General features: G+C 47.9%; 4 protein-coding genes across 4 annotated transcripts; 1 reads left to right on the top strand and 3 right to left on the bottom strand.

Moving 5' to 3' along the window:
- Nucleotides 1–25: 25 nt before the first annotated feature.
- SPPG_09265 (uncharacterized protein) lies at nucleotides 26–1,279 on the bottom strand (the record flags this gene model as incomplete). Its single annotated transcript, XM_016757422.1, has 5 exons — nucleotides 26–289; nucleotides 359–568; nucleotides 645–919; nucleotides 1,050–1,082; nucleotides 1,150–1,279. 5 exons carry the CDS (start codon nucleotides 1,277–1,279, stop codon nucleotides 179–181), a joined length of 759 nt encoding a protein of 252 aa, XP_016607861.1. The 3' UTR covers nucleotides 26–178.
- A 285-nt stretch (nucleotides 1,280–1,564) lies between these two features.
- On the top strand, nucleotides 1,565–6,465 carry SPPG_05195 (uncharacterized protein). Its single transcript, XM_016753419.1, has 11 exons — nucleotides 1,565–1,889; nucleotides 1,957–2,566; nucleotides 2,631–2,907; nucleotides 2,976–3,030; nucleotides 3,116–3,690; nucleotides 3,744–3,939; nucleotides 4,000–4,156; nucleotides 4,220–4,354; nucleotides 4,413–4,681; nucleotides 4,751–5,170; nucleotides 5,239–6,465. Exons 1-11 carry the CDS (start codon nucleotides 1,678–1,680, stop codon nucleotides 6,329–6,331), a joined length of 3,999 nt encoding a protein of 1,332 aa, XP_016607860.1. The 5' UTR covers nucleotides 1,565–1,677; the 3' UTR covers nucleotides 6,332–6,465.
- SPPG_05194 (uncharacterized protein) lies at nucleotides 6,402–8,048 on the bottom strand. Its single transcript, XM_016753418.1, has one exon. It carries the CDS (start codon nucleotides 8,004–8,006, stop codon nucleotides 6,492–6,494), a length of 1,515 nt encoding a protein of 504 aa, XP_016607859.1. The 5' UTR covers nucleotides 8,007–8,048; the 3' UTR covers nucleotides 6,402–6,491.
- Nucleotides 8,049–11,345: 3,297 nt separating this feature from the next.
- On the bottom strand, nucleotides 11,346–12,131 carry SPPG_09264 (uncharacterized protein; the record flags this gene model as incomplete). The annotated part of the gene is made up of 1 exon (XM_016757421.1): nucleotides 11,346–12,131. One exon carries the CDS (start codon nucleotides 12,129–12,131, stop codon nucleotides 11,346–11,348), a length of 786 nt encoding a protein of 261 aa, XP_016607858.1.
- Nucleotides 12,132–13,309: the final 1,178 nt, after the last annotated feature.

The following is a 13,309-nucleotide window of genomic DNA, read 5'->3' as shown; positions in this document are numbered from 1 at the left end:
GCCAAACAAATATGGAACGACCAGCGGAGCGTCGCGTTGGGTAATCAATCAGACCCGGAAGTGGAACACCACAATACTCGCGGAAATTTCATGATTCGTAGCAGAAGAAAATAGTACTATTCTATCTAGGATATTCTTATAATATTTTGTCACCTATCCTACCGCGCAAGCACAGGTCTCAAGCTGCCGCCTCTTCCATTGCTTTAATTACCGCAAAGTAACAATCCTGACAATAAAGTTCATCTTTATGATGCAAAGCTTTCAATTCATCAAACGGTTTTCGGCAATCCTGACAATTTGTAATTGTTCGCGTAAGACATTCTTTGTGTTCGACCGAACGGAACGGAAAGTATGTTACCTTGCATGCAAAGCATCCTTGATGATACTTTTTGTCTTTGCACTGCACCATTGTAATTTTCGAGGTTGTCTCGTCAGGTTGGATCTTCTTCCCACATGCATCACAGTCCGGCAGATAATTTACTTCGTAGCACGACCGGCACCAAAAGGCATCATCCTTTTCAAAATAACGCCCTTGCAATTCGGCCTTACATTTTTCGCAAACAAAGCACTTTGTGCCAAAAACAGAGAGTCACATTACACAGTCAAACCACATGGAACATCCTAATATGAGTACAGCCAAATACCTTGGGATGGAATTTCTTCGACCCCGCTTTCATGGTCGCCGTGCCAGACAAGCTTTCATCACACGCGGCACATCGACCCAATATACGTTCCTCATAGCACACTTTACAATGTGGCTTTTCAAGGTGTAAGTAAAAGGATGTATCATCAATAGGTTTTCGACATTCCGCACAGGTGAAGCACTTGCGATGGTAAGCGTGCTGAATACCGTCTTGAGTATATGATAGACCAGGGCCCGTGTCGTTCAGTACTGGCTTGTCACATTTTTCGCAATGGCCTTTAAAGCGCCGCGGTCAGTTGTACGCCCACCAAGCACACGAGACCATACTTTACGTCGGAAAGCACCGGTGCTAGTGCACTTGACGGTGGTAAGGTCCGCCTATCCTAGACGACTCCCATTGACCTACCTTTGAAATCGGTCTGGTCTGCAAATGACAAACCTGGAAGTGAACGGACTCGTGAGTAAGCCATAAGTATTGCAAAAACAACAGGACCTCTCCGACGAACCTTGGAGTAAGTTTTGGTGTATCTTGTCTAAAGCGTCCATGCCAACCAACACAAAAAATGCAAGAAGCTTGTCAACAGCGTTCAAAGTTGGTTGTGGGGATTCTGGAAGACTAATACTGGCAATGTGCATATGGCACAGTCACGATTCCTATTGCGTAAGCATAAACAAGCGGCCAGCCACAACGATCATCGAAAAACGACGACCGAAGCAGCACAAGTGCAAGCTTAAAGCGGCCTTTGAGCGAGAACGAAACGCAAGATAAATGCACCAAGTATTGTCCCAAAAACCAAAGTCTGACGATACACAATATGACGAAATATCCGTCCTGTATTGTCCCTGGCATTGCATATCCATTCTTCCACCTCACGTGTGTAACGGGAAGATGTCCGAGGCACGTGACATTGTCGGACTCCAATCTCGACGTCAGCTTCTAGTCTGGCGACCTTTTCGCGCACACATCCCAATAACAAATTGCCCTGCCTTGAAGAAACTTATTGAGTACACGCCAGCTTGTTTTATGACTTACCATGGCGTCTAAATCTCTAGCCGCCTTCGGCTCACCTTCTGCTGCAAGACGCCCTGCCCCGAATATCGCTTTTATCATCGACACTGGTCCATGTTTCATTCCAGACAGCGAAGGCGTGCTCGACATGGACGCATTTGAAAGGAATATAAAGATTGCAGTCCTCCGCTTGCTACTCTTCTTCTACATTCATGTGGATACACGTTTCTCATGGAGATATCCTTTGCCGTTTTGCTATATTATTCGTGTCTTTGTTTACGTGTTGTCCTTGACTCCAGTGCACTTACCAGCTAGTTGACCTTAATTCAATATCAACGTTACAAGCAACCAAAGGAAGCATATGCCACTCTCAGGATTTCAACCCTCTGACCTTGGATGCCTTTAACACTGTGCTAAAACGCGAACTGAACAAGCGACGTGTTGATGAGGCCATAAATCCTCGGCCAAGTTTACCCCACACTCCGCCGATAAAACGAATATCGATGATTCTACGGAAGGCTTTGACGGATTTTCGGTGGAACTGGGTTTCTGCTTCTGCAGTCATGCCATCACCAGCGAAACCCCCACGTCGTGACATGAACTCCTCAGTGCCAGTCAAGTTGCGAAATTATTTATTCTTACTGTCACCATTTCCCCAAACAGCGCAAGAGCTGGACGCGTACGCTGGAATCATGTCCCGTAGTCCAGAAGGTGAAACGCATTGTTCACGGAATGACAGCACATTGAGCAAGTCCACGATTGCGAGAATCGACGAGGCACTCGACGTTATGCAAAGGGAGATGCTAACGGAGGGTATGCTTAATGGATACTTAGAGAAGCGAACGGCAATCTCTTGGGTCGAGCTTCCGCTCAGTTTCTGTGAAACATCCGCGCAAAGCGCCCATACCCTAGAAGTATGCACTATTGCTATCGTACAATGACTTGCCATTGTATTCTAATCAGTGGCCTCGTGCCTAGGCATCATATATCGAATGTTCCCTGACATCAATGCTTAGCGCATATGGCGGAAACATGATACCTCGATCAGTCCTCATTACGCCGCCCACAGCTTTGCCTTTCGCCCAACTATTCCGACTGTTTCGCAAGAAGACGCTAGATCCGAAGCACGGACACCATTATCTTTCAGTTGGTTGTAATAATCGCATGAAGGACCTACAACGGTCACTCGGCAGGAGTCTACCTACTCAGAATAACGAAATGTGGACGGGAAATATTTTTACTACTGCAAACACTGGTATGCTGCTGGATGTGGTCGTTTGTCCCACAACCAATTGAGGACCCAACACATATTATTTCGTACAGAAGCACGCAAACAAAGTGGTGGTATATATCATATAGTTATCAGCGCTTGCGTAAGGTAAACTCGTTATTTCAATCACCTCTTGGAGCGCTCATCTGCATCCACAAAGGGATAAATCAGCTAAAAAATGTTGGATTTTCAGAGCGACGGCTCCTCCCGAGAAATCGAGCAACACACGCGGGAAGAAACGTTTCAGCGTAGGGAGTCACACGAGCAATGCTGACCCTACGCCATCGCGAATGCTCTTCCCAAATTCGGGCGTTGCTATGAAAGAGAAGGGCCGCATTCCCTTTCATCGTATAGATCCATCGTGGCAAGAGCGGGAAATGTTTATTTGCGCACCCTTTTCAGCTGGCGAGTTCGGAACGGCATTTCTGAGCTTTGAAAGTCTGATGACGCTGTTGCGAAGCGAGAGCCGTGCTTTGGTGGTAGAAGTCCATCTGCGGTGCCTGCGCAATAGACCAGAGGGGAGCAATGATGCTAATGAGAACAAGAAGGTGGCTGAGGAAAGCAGCGCTGAAACAGCCGGTATAGGTGCTGAAGATGACAACCCATTTGAGGTGGCAAGTCCTTTGCCAGCCAATTATGAGGAACAGGCGCGATTGGCAATTCTCTTTCCTGTTTTTCCGGGCTGCGCTTTATTGAGAGTTGTTTCCTGTGGAAGTGAGGAGACCGTACTGGACGACTGCAATTCTTCCTTGATTTCAGCTCGCGTGTGTACGTGGCCAAACGTCCTATATGCGTCGTCCCTTATTGATCTGAATGATTAGCTTCAGCCCAAGACGTAGACGAGACTCTGCTACAGCAGTGGTTCTCAAACTCCCTCGAGGATGAAATTCAAGCATTCTTTTTTAGCGGCAAGTCTAGTCGGGAGATAAGGGATTTTCTCGGTGATATGACTCTGAATATCTGGGATCCCCAAATGGAGGACGAGCGACTGCGGGGAAAATGCGATGAGCGAAAAAGGTGCACGATGAAGGAATTTGCATTTGATTGCGAGTTTTTATTTACGCTCGTTTGCCGCAGCTTGGTCACATCTCCAAAGGCTACTTCCCCGCTTCCCCCCAGAGATACTCCTCGTAAGCCGAAAAGAAATCCTGAACTGAGTCGGGAGTTGCGCCGTATGGGAGATGTTACAGATGCTTTGAGGCGCGCATATTTGGACACCCTGTACTGTGTCAAGGTTGGTTGCCCACAGAGCCATACATAGCTCTACCGGGTCTAAATCGGTGATACAAACCCACAGAGTGCAGTTCCAGACTTTATAGAAGTCTGGCTTCCCCATGTGTACCAATCAATGGAAAAAATTGCGACCAATATCTCGAACTCGCTTGCATCTCCACTGAAGCCCAAAAGTCCAAGAGGAGTTGGCAGAACACCGGTATGTTGGTATTGTCATTTGGCTCTTAGGAAATGTATTTATCGCTATCATTATGTAGACAAAGGTTCTGCTAACCTATATCTGCGACCATATACTCCTGTCAGTTGCTCGGCTGGAACAGAAATATAGGGCATTCATGGATGGATTAGATATCCTCGATGACACAGCTGACGCATCGCCTTCACTGGGGAAAACTGTGGATACGCTGGAACTGGAGGCCCTACTGGCGTGGAAGAGTCAACTCGTTTCCAACTCGACAATCCCGATGGAGTCGTCAAATGGGAGGCGGATCTTGAAGGACGCAATTTCTAAATTGAAAATTTCAGAGTAAGGGGGTGAAAGGGTGTTGCCTAGATGGCATCCGATGTTTGGCTCACGCCATATGTCACTGTCTAGAGCCAAGCTTCAGCTCACAATGCTTCTGGAGTGCCTCAAGATTCATGATCAGACAGGCCAAGACCTACCCTCATTAGCAGCCTGGTTCAAACGGCCAGAACCTGATGAGGCTGAAGCCGAAGGAAATCTCAAGCGCAAAAAACGCAAGTCCCTTTGTTTGCCAGACGCAACAGTGCCCGGGTTTCGTAAAAAGCGTAAGGTAGATAGAAAACAAGTCGCAGGAGTTGACGAGATGCCTGAACCCAACAATGTCGACCATAATGGTCAAAGCGCACATGAATCGGGGAGGACGCTCTTTACTCGCGCCATTGACGAATTGATGGACCGCATATGCATTTGGCACGCGGTGGCAGGTTTAGAGCTCGAATCAGAAGAAACTCGCCTTCTCAAATCTTTTGTTGAACCCATCATTGTGAAGTAGTAAGTCTCCATATAGGTTCTTGGATTTATATCCGAGGGATCTTTATATTAAATTCCGCGTTCGTTAGCTATGCTTCCCATCTACCGGATGTTGTCAAATCGTTGTATGTCAAAGCAGGCGGGGATCCAAATCAGCAAAAGCCGGTGCCCCCCTCTCCCTTCTTCAAACAAAAAAGCACTGGAGGTCGGAAGCGAGGCAGCGGAATGGCAGGACACAAGAAGCATGGTAGTTCAGCAAAATCCACCGATAAAGCTAAACCCAAGGACAAAATCATACCCCACGAGGACATTCTCAATACCGATGAAACAGACAAACCTAGAGCGACAAGAAAGTTGCCTGAATTCTTGAAAGGACTAGGAAGGCGGCAGATTGCTCTTCGCAAGGCGAGAAGTAAAGAAGCGAATCGAAAAGCCCTCAAAGACAATAGCACGAACGCAGCTCCTCTGGAGAGGTCCAAAAGTACTAGTGCAGCAACCGCTTCATCACTACGGCGGACTTCTGATCAGGAGAACAGAACAGTAATTCTCAAGCGACGATCTACCAGCGCCCAAGATACCTTTGGTCTACCCTCAAAGCCGTTACAAACTGGATCCTTGGACAGAATCGACGATAATCCGTTTCTAGATCTTTCTTCCACCCTTCCGTTGCCCAAACCTCCAATGCTCTCCGCCGGTGGTGACCCGAAAGCGACAACGTCCGATATACCCGAACGTTCCCATGCAAACACTTGGGCGGAGCCGCGAACACCAAGTAAACAACGGAGGGCGCCTAAAGATACCACTGGTACCCCTACCAAAACGAGACGAACACCGAGAACACCCCACCGGGACGCACTTGGTACACCGAGCAAAACGAAGCGAGCACCCAGTGCGACCGCCCGGGAGGCTGTTGACACACCTAGCAAGATCAAACAAACATTGATTACCACTCCCCGGAAAACTGTTGAGACGCCGATCAAATTGAAACGAACCCCGAATGCCACCCCCCGGAAGACTGCTGGAACGCCTAGCAAAGTTAGACAAACACCGAGTGCAACACCGGGTTCTTGCAAGCGCTTGCAGATGATGTTGGAGGGATTTGCGGGGTTCGACTGGGATGAACTGGGGGAGGAAATTGGCGGGGTAGCTGACACTCCCATTAAAAGTCGGAAGAGATGGTGAATATTGTAAGGGCGCTTTCACCATTCATCAAGTGTAAATACCTTCCACAGGTTCTGGACGGAAACAGCGGTCAATGCAAATGGGTATCTTCATAATATTACAAATGACATCAAAATAAATATTTGCCTCCAGAGACCACCTACACCCTTAACCAATCTCCTCACTTTGAGGTCCTAGCAATCCCGGTGCTCACCACTTTAGCAACCTGTTTACCTATCGCATCACCAGCACGACGGGCTCGCTCAGCGGCCCTTTTCACTTCCAAAGCAATGTACAGCGATATTCTGGCTCCAGCAGATCCCACTCGCCTTGTCACCTGCACAGCATACACAAGATAAATGCCACCAGCTTTTTGCACCAATCCTAAGGCACTAAATCCCACGTCCAACAACGGTTGAAGTATCTCAAGGAGTTTAAGGAAGACAGGCGAGGCTATTTGGTGAATATACAAGGTTTGCGCATATGTATGCTTGACGATCATCGAAAGCGATGCCTCAAAGGCGTAGCACAGTGCGTCTATGAGGTTTACTATGCGGTCGGGAAGGGATAAAACAAAAGTGTATGCTCCACTGGTGGCAAGGATGCCCTGAAGATAATGAAATAGCTGAAATGACACACTGAGAACAGGGCGGGCGCTCCGTACAAGCAGATCTGTCGTTTTAATGCTGACATTGCGAGTGATTCTAAGAGCAGCGGTAGTGGTACGGAAAAGGAAGCGGAGGGGAGGAACGAAGAGTGCCTGGCCGAGTGTGACCACGGATTGGGCAAGAGATGAGGTAGCCCGAAACACAATTACTATCACTGAGCGGAAAGTGACAGTAAGAGTTTCAACGACTGTCAAAAAAAGAGGCCGAAGTTTTGCTTCTACTGTTGTCAGAATGTTGAGTGCCAGACGCATTCCTCGGAGGAACTGAATGGAAAGGAACTCGTATATGCCGTACATGACCTTCCCGAAAGGTCTGCCAAGAAATGCCCCTAAGTTATATATCTTCCTCCCTATCCACTTTGTTCCTTCGGCAAAATAGATAGCGACTTTCCACATGCTCGACAGGACCTGTTCAGTGAGCGTCGGGAGTACAACTGTAGTGTAGTGCCATACAGCAAGGAACACGTCAGCAGTTGTCCTATACACACTGGAGAAGACCGCCACGACCGGAGTTTCGACCGTGCGCCATATAGTCACTCCCACGTCCCAAAGTATTTTGCAGCCGTTGAGGACCCGTTGACCAAGGGAAAGGGATGCTCTCCAGACAATGGGAATTCCCTGGACGCTCTTCCGAACGACCCATTTTGAACTATACAGCCATCCTTGCACAGTTCCTCTTGTTGATACGTAGACAACCAACGGAGGGCCCATAAATAGTTGGCCAACAATTGGGTACGAAAGAATCGGGAAGTCTTCCTCAAGTTTGGTGTTATCCGCCCCTATGGCTTCATCCCTTTGAGGAGAATCGACCACCTCTTGCGTTAGCCATCCTCGTTGTTGAAGTTCATCCACAACAAAGTCCTTCATGGCTATATAAGCCGCATAGAGGAGAACTGCACAGAGAAGGGATACGTAGAGAACCGCTAGGGAGAACAGGGACACGGGAGAAAGAAGAAATGGAAGGCCGGCAAGGACATATAGACGATATCGCCACTTGGACGGTGGTGTACTTGGTGAGGAATCCGACATTACGTTGGCTGAAAAAGTGTTAAAAATGAGGTATTAGCAGTCAATGCCCGTAATGCAAACGTTCGTGTCATCCGCACAGCGGTTCAGCCAATAGTTCAGTGGTACTTGCTTACATCAGCGATCGGAAAGGCAGGTACGCTGCTGGGGTTTCTGCTGGGGTTTCTGCGTCCTTTGGCATTAACTTACCAACCCATAGCATCTGTTCACAACTTTTATAACCCTTTCTTCTTATCCGTGTGCATATGAGCTGCGTATTCAATTCGTCCATTGCAGTACCTCTCATTACTATAATCACATTCAAGCGCCGGACTGTTCTGCCAAGAAGTGACAACGACAGGGGAGTGAAGTGCCGCATTTTCTGTCAATGCTAGCATGGTTGTTGCCAGGTCCAAAGTGTTCACTTTTATGACGACCGATTTCACCTCGGTCAGCAAAAGGACAGACTTATTACACCTAGACATGCCAACAGTGGTGTGAATCCGTAGGAGTACATTCAAGCTGTACTCGCGAAGAACCTGTTCATCCAGTTTGCGTCCGACATCCGAGTTTTTGTAATTTGCCAATAGTAGCTGGGATAGAAAAACTATGCGAAGAAAACCCAGGTAAGACTTACCTCTACGTAACTGGAAACATTGGGTACGTCGAGCATCTGCATACTTCCTATACAATTAACCCCACACTATTCCTTCTTTCACAATTTCCATCACCCGAATACCCTACCAAATCTCGGGAATGGACTGCAGCTGCCAACCTGTAATTCGTTTCATTTGCTTCATGCATGACCTCTTCCTCGGTCTGAAGCGAATGGCAGCGACGATAGGGCCAAAACCCTCCTTTCTGGCGACAATCATATGATATTTAACGCCTGTGATAATATGAGATGATGAAGTAGCCTTGTTTGCCAACAGTATGCCCTCCATACCCACACTTGGCGACTTCTTTTCCCAAATCGATGCACACGATTATACTAGAGAGCGTCTACCACGGATCCACGGTTCGTTTTCTGGGTGGAAACAATTTCCCAGGTTTATTATTTCCATCTGATATGAGTCGAAGTTGAGACTACAAAACTCTTGACTCATATGATCTGCTATAATGCTATCTTTTATTTGAATTGCTCGACAAATCTTTCATAGATGTCCATTCTGGATGTACAAGCGAGTGCCCGAATAGCACACCTGTCCATGATTTGAAAGTCAGCGGTAGAGACAGCATGCACGGTTCTTCCAAGTTGCATCGTCGAAAAACAATATTGGGGCATCTGTCCCCGAGCTTCAAGCCTATCTTCTTGAGTTGATCGCGGCGGCTACCATCAGCACCTTTCAACCAGCCGCTGGTGGAGCTGTGGAGCCAGTGAAAGGAGCTTTGCTGATACCAGGATGTTGAGTAATGGCATACCCAGCCGTGGACCCGAAACCAGAGAGTACATTAATAACGCCTGGTGGGAATTCTGCTTCAGCAGTCAATTGGCCGACTTTGAGCGCGGAAAGAGAGGATTTTTTTTTGATGTCTGCCAGTTTCTTCCGAAGGAATTTTGGGATATGTAATTATCTGTAACATATATGCCTTTAAAACAATTGTATTGCCTGTGCCAATGCAGGGCCCAACTTCCATCTCAGCATCATCAAAGGGAAGTTCCATGGGACGACCTGGTATGGAAAGTAAGATAGCAGAATGATGGCGGATAATCCCAGCGTACATCTGTCCAACAACTCACAAAGGCTCCAGTCTTGTGTAGCTGCTCACATATGACTGGGCATACAAAGCTGGCGGCCGTTGGCAAGGACTCACGTCGGATCGATGGTTGGAAATGTCTTGCCAGACAACAATGGAACAAACTCTCCATTAATAAAAATTTCTGTAAGGAAACTGTTCGATATTATCGTTAACAATAGCCAAAATAGGAGTAGAAACCTGTCGTCATGGAGTTCATACAGGTTTAGTAAAGTAATGTAGGATTTCAAAGCTAACCGAAATTCCGTCGCTCATGATGTTCTTCAGATGCAAGACGAGGAGAATAGACCACTACCACTAGCGTGTGTTGAAGCTAGATAGATATGCGAATAGGATTCAGAGCGACCCCATCTTATATTCAAGTCCAGGAAAGGTAGTGCGGAGCCGGTGGGTATTGGCACTAGCACCCGCACCAGGGATTGAACCGGCGACAACCGGCTCGGAAAACCTAATCTAACCAATCTAAGCTACGGCTGGAACACTCCTGCTGAACACTTCTGGTCTACTGTGTCCATCCAACATTGATTGCACGATTATCAGCATATTGCAGGTGCTCAGCGTATCTCGATTCCAGTAGCGCATCGTCCAGGCTTGCTGACAGTTAGGGTTGGTACAACCCAGCAATCCATGGACTTTTTCAATCTTGCCTTCTCGTCGTCGCCAAGGTCTTGAATGAGGTCGTGTTTTGAAGCTTTTTTCAAGGAAGTCATCGGATGAACAGTGAGGGCAGACAGATGAGGTCTTGTACTCGTCGAGAAGGAAGCAGTTGATCCTGTTCTGCTTGAAGACAGTGCACCAGCCTATTGTCTTTGATGAGGTCTGAAATCTCGCAGTTCGACCAGCGTCACTCCAATCACCCATCACAACAGTAAAGTTTTCACCATACTTGTTGTGCATGTTACTTATGAGGTCTGATTCGCTTTGCTGCCGATTGATGAAAGAGTGCCATTTCCATCGAGTATGAGCAGGATGGGAGTGTAACGGATTTTTTGTTGGTAGACTATGGTAAAGACAACTTGGGTCTCCTAGCAGGTTGTGTGGGTGTCCGTACTAGGAATCGTAGTCTCCAAATCCTTTCTTTGGGCATCGGTAGTGACTTGAGGGCAAGAGGCAAGGAGAGTCAGTTAGTTGTGAACCGAGCAGGATTTAGAGGCTTCAGTGCGGGTGATCAGGCCGTTGAAGCGCTCTGTTAGGTTCCTGTTAACCTAGGATTGGGGTTGAGAAGCTAGTTGTGGGGATTTTTTGTCACTACGGCTTCTGGCTGCCAACTTATTTTATTGAATTCCTCTTTTTATACAAGAATATGCTATGGTAACGTCTACACTAGTTTCCGTAGCCTTCATTAGGGTGGCGGCGTCTGATCTTCCCATCTCGGACCATCGCCATGATCGATCATGGCTGCGTAACGTATCCTTCACGCTGCGCTGGTGTAGCCCAGAACCGAGTTTGATCTTAGGGGTTTCGAAGCTTAGGTTACAATTGCAGAAACCTCAATCGTGGTCACCTGATGCCTTTGAGCGAACCGGTTTATCAGAGTCATTCGCTACATCCCCCCTTCGAAAAAGAAGGTTCGGCGACTCGTCTGTGAGTGCCTGAACCTCGCTTCTACCATGACGCAACTGGATAGTCGTCGTCAGCTTCAAGGCTGTCTTCGTTGATCGTCCAGATTATGGTAGCGCGCCCCATGACGTTCGCGCAGAACCAAATTTGGTCAGTGGCTTCCGGAGCCGGGGTTCCAGGTGTCCTGGAACCGTTGGCTCGGGTTACGTAGAGGGCTGTGAACGTCTCTGCGGCCCTTTTCAAGTTAACCACTCGAAAGTGGTAATAGGCGTGCTCCCGATGTTTGGGACGGAGCTGCTCTTCTGTGGTTTCAGCTGCATTGGCTAGCTTTAACAACACTGCTCTCGCGGCTTCGATGGCTATGTCCGCGAAATCGTGGGCCTCGTGATCGGGCCAGAGGGTGAAGCAGGCCGTTTTGGGGTTTCCGGCCGCATGTTGAGGGACCCCAGCATCAAGCCAGGCAGCGCAGGGTACGTCCCGTAATCTCTTGCCTATCTTTTTTGCATTGGCGACGATACCGACAGCAGCTTGACCGCTGTCGGAAGCCCTACTGTAGGGCTCCGCGATATGCATCATGAGGGGCTGGCTCGTGGCGTAAGGCTTTGAAGCCCTGTCAACCACCCAATCTTCACCACGATAGTGTTCAAGGGTTTTGTTTGGGTCTTCGTACAACTCACGAATCCAAACTTCGACCCAGGTGGCCATGGCTGCTCCGAGCCGCTTGATAGAGTTCTCGGCAGTGAAGGCGTCGCTTACTTCTGACCAGGGATAGCCTTCCTCAAGGGTAGAGAGGATGCTGACTCCTTGTTGTCCTCGGATATCGGTGGTCATGGTGTTGGAAATGAAAGCTTTTGTTTCGGTGTCGATAGAAAGGGTTTGCGAAGCAGAGTGAGTGTGTAAGGGAAGTAGTTCGTTGGTAGTTGAAGAAGAAAAAAGAGGGGGGGCGAGCAGGGGCGCCCTTTTAAGGTCGTCGCCGGCTGATTTTGACAGCTCGGACGCGCGTAAGCATGATCGGGAGGCTTGGTGTGGCGTTCTCGACTGGTGAGGTAAGCCACGCGAAACTGGTTTTCTTTCTGGAGAGAGGGCGTGATTATCACGTGAGCTATCATCCGGATAAACCGCGAAGCATTGGTGGTCGGAAGCGTAAGCCGTATCTTCCGGGGCGTTGCCTGCAAGGCTGACTACCAAAGAGTCCTCTACTAGTGCGCTAGTGGGGGCTCTGGATCTCCAGTACTCTTCTAAGGCTTCGGAAGCCTCTGTTAGGGCTTCCTCTGGTTCCCAGGTATCCTCATGGGGTGGGTATCCTGACCAATGTTGTAACAGGCTAGCAGGGACAAGAAGACAACAGAAAACTAGGGAAGACTTGGTTACTACTTGTTATTTTTTTCCTTTGAGGGGCCTCAGAGAGGTCCTCTTTTTATAGACAAAAGGGGCTGACAAATGCTATATCCTAACTACCCAATCAGAACTCATACATGTCATCCTAAACTATTTGTCAGCCTATTGCACCATTTGCAACCAATCAGAACTCATACATGTCATCCTAAACTATTTGTCAGCCTATTGCACCATTTGCAACCAATCAGATCTTGTACATGTCATCCTAAACTATTTGTCAGCCTATTGCACCATTTATGGCCAATCACAAGTGAGAGAAGTCATCCTAAATACACTGTGCCACTTGATTAAAAGGGGCAGATGCTAGTGTGTCAGGATACTCATCTAATTTAGCCAGAAATGGCTAAATCTGCTTATTTATCTAATTCTGGTCAAATGAATGCTGACACCATCAGCAAAGTCATGTGACCACTAGTTTGGAACCACATCTAACCAGTATAACCATAGCACTGACAGAAGAATTCTGTCACACTCCCCCACTTTAAGATTAAGCTCCCTTCTGGGCTAGGAACTCCTTCAAGATTTCTCTGCCATGGGGTAGGAGGTTTTCTTCTGGTTCCCAGGTGTTCTGAGAGGAGGGATATCCTTTCCACTTGATGAGGTAGAGATTC

Source organism: Spizellomyces punctatus (genome assembly GCF_000182565.1).
Source record: "Spizellomyces punctatus DAOM BR117 chromosome Unknown supercont1.8, whole genome shotgun sequence".
Lineage (NCBI taxonomy): Eukaryota > Fungi > Chytridiomycota > Chytridiomycetes > Spizellomycetales > Spizellomycetaceae > Spizellomyces > Spizellomyces punctatus.
This window is presented reverse-complemented; position numbering and strand designations above follow the sequence as displayed.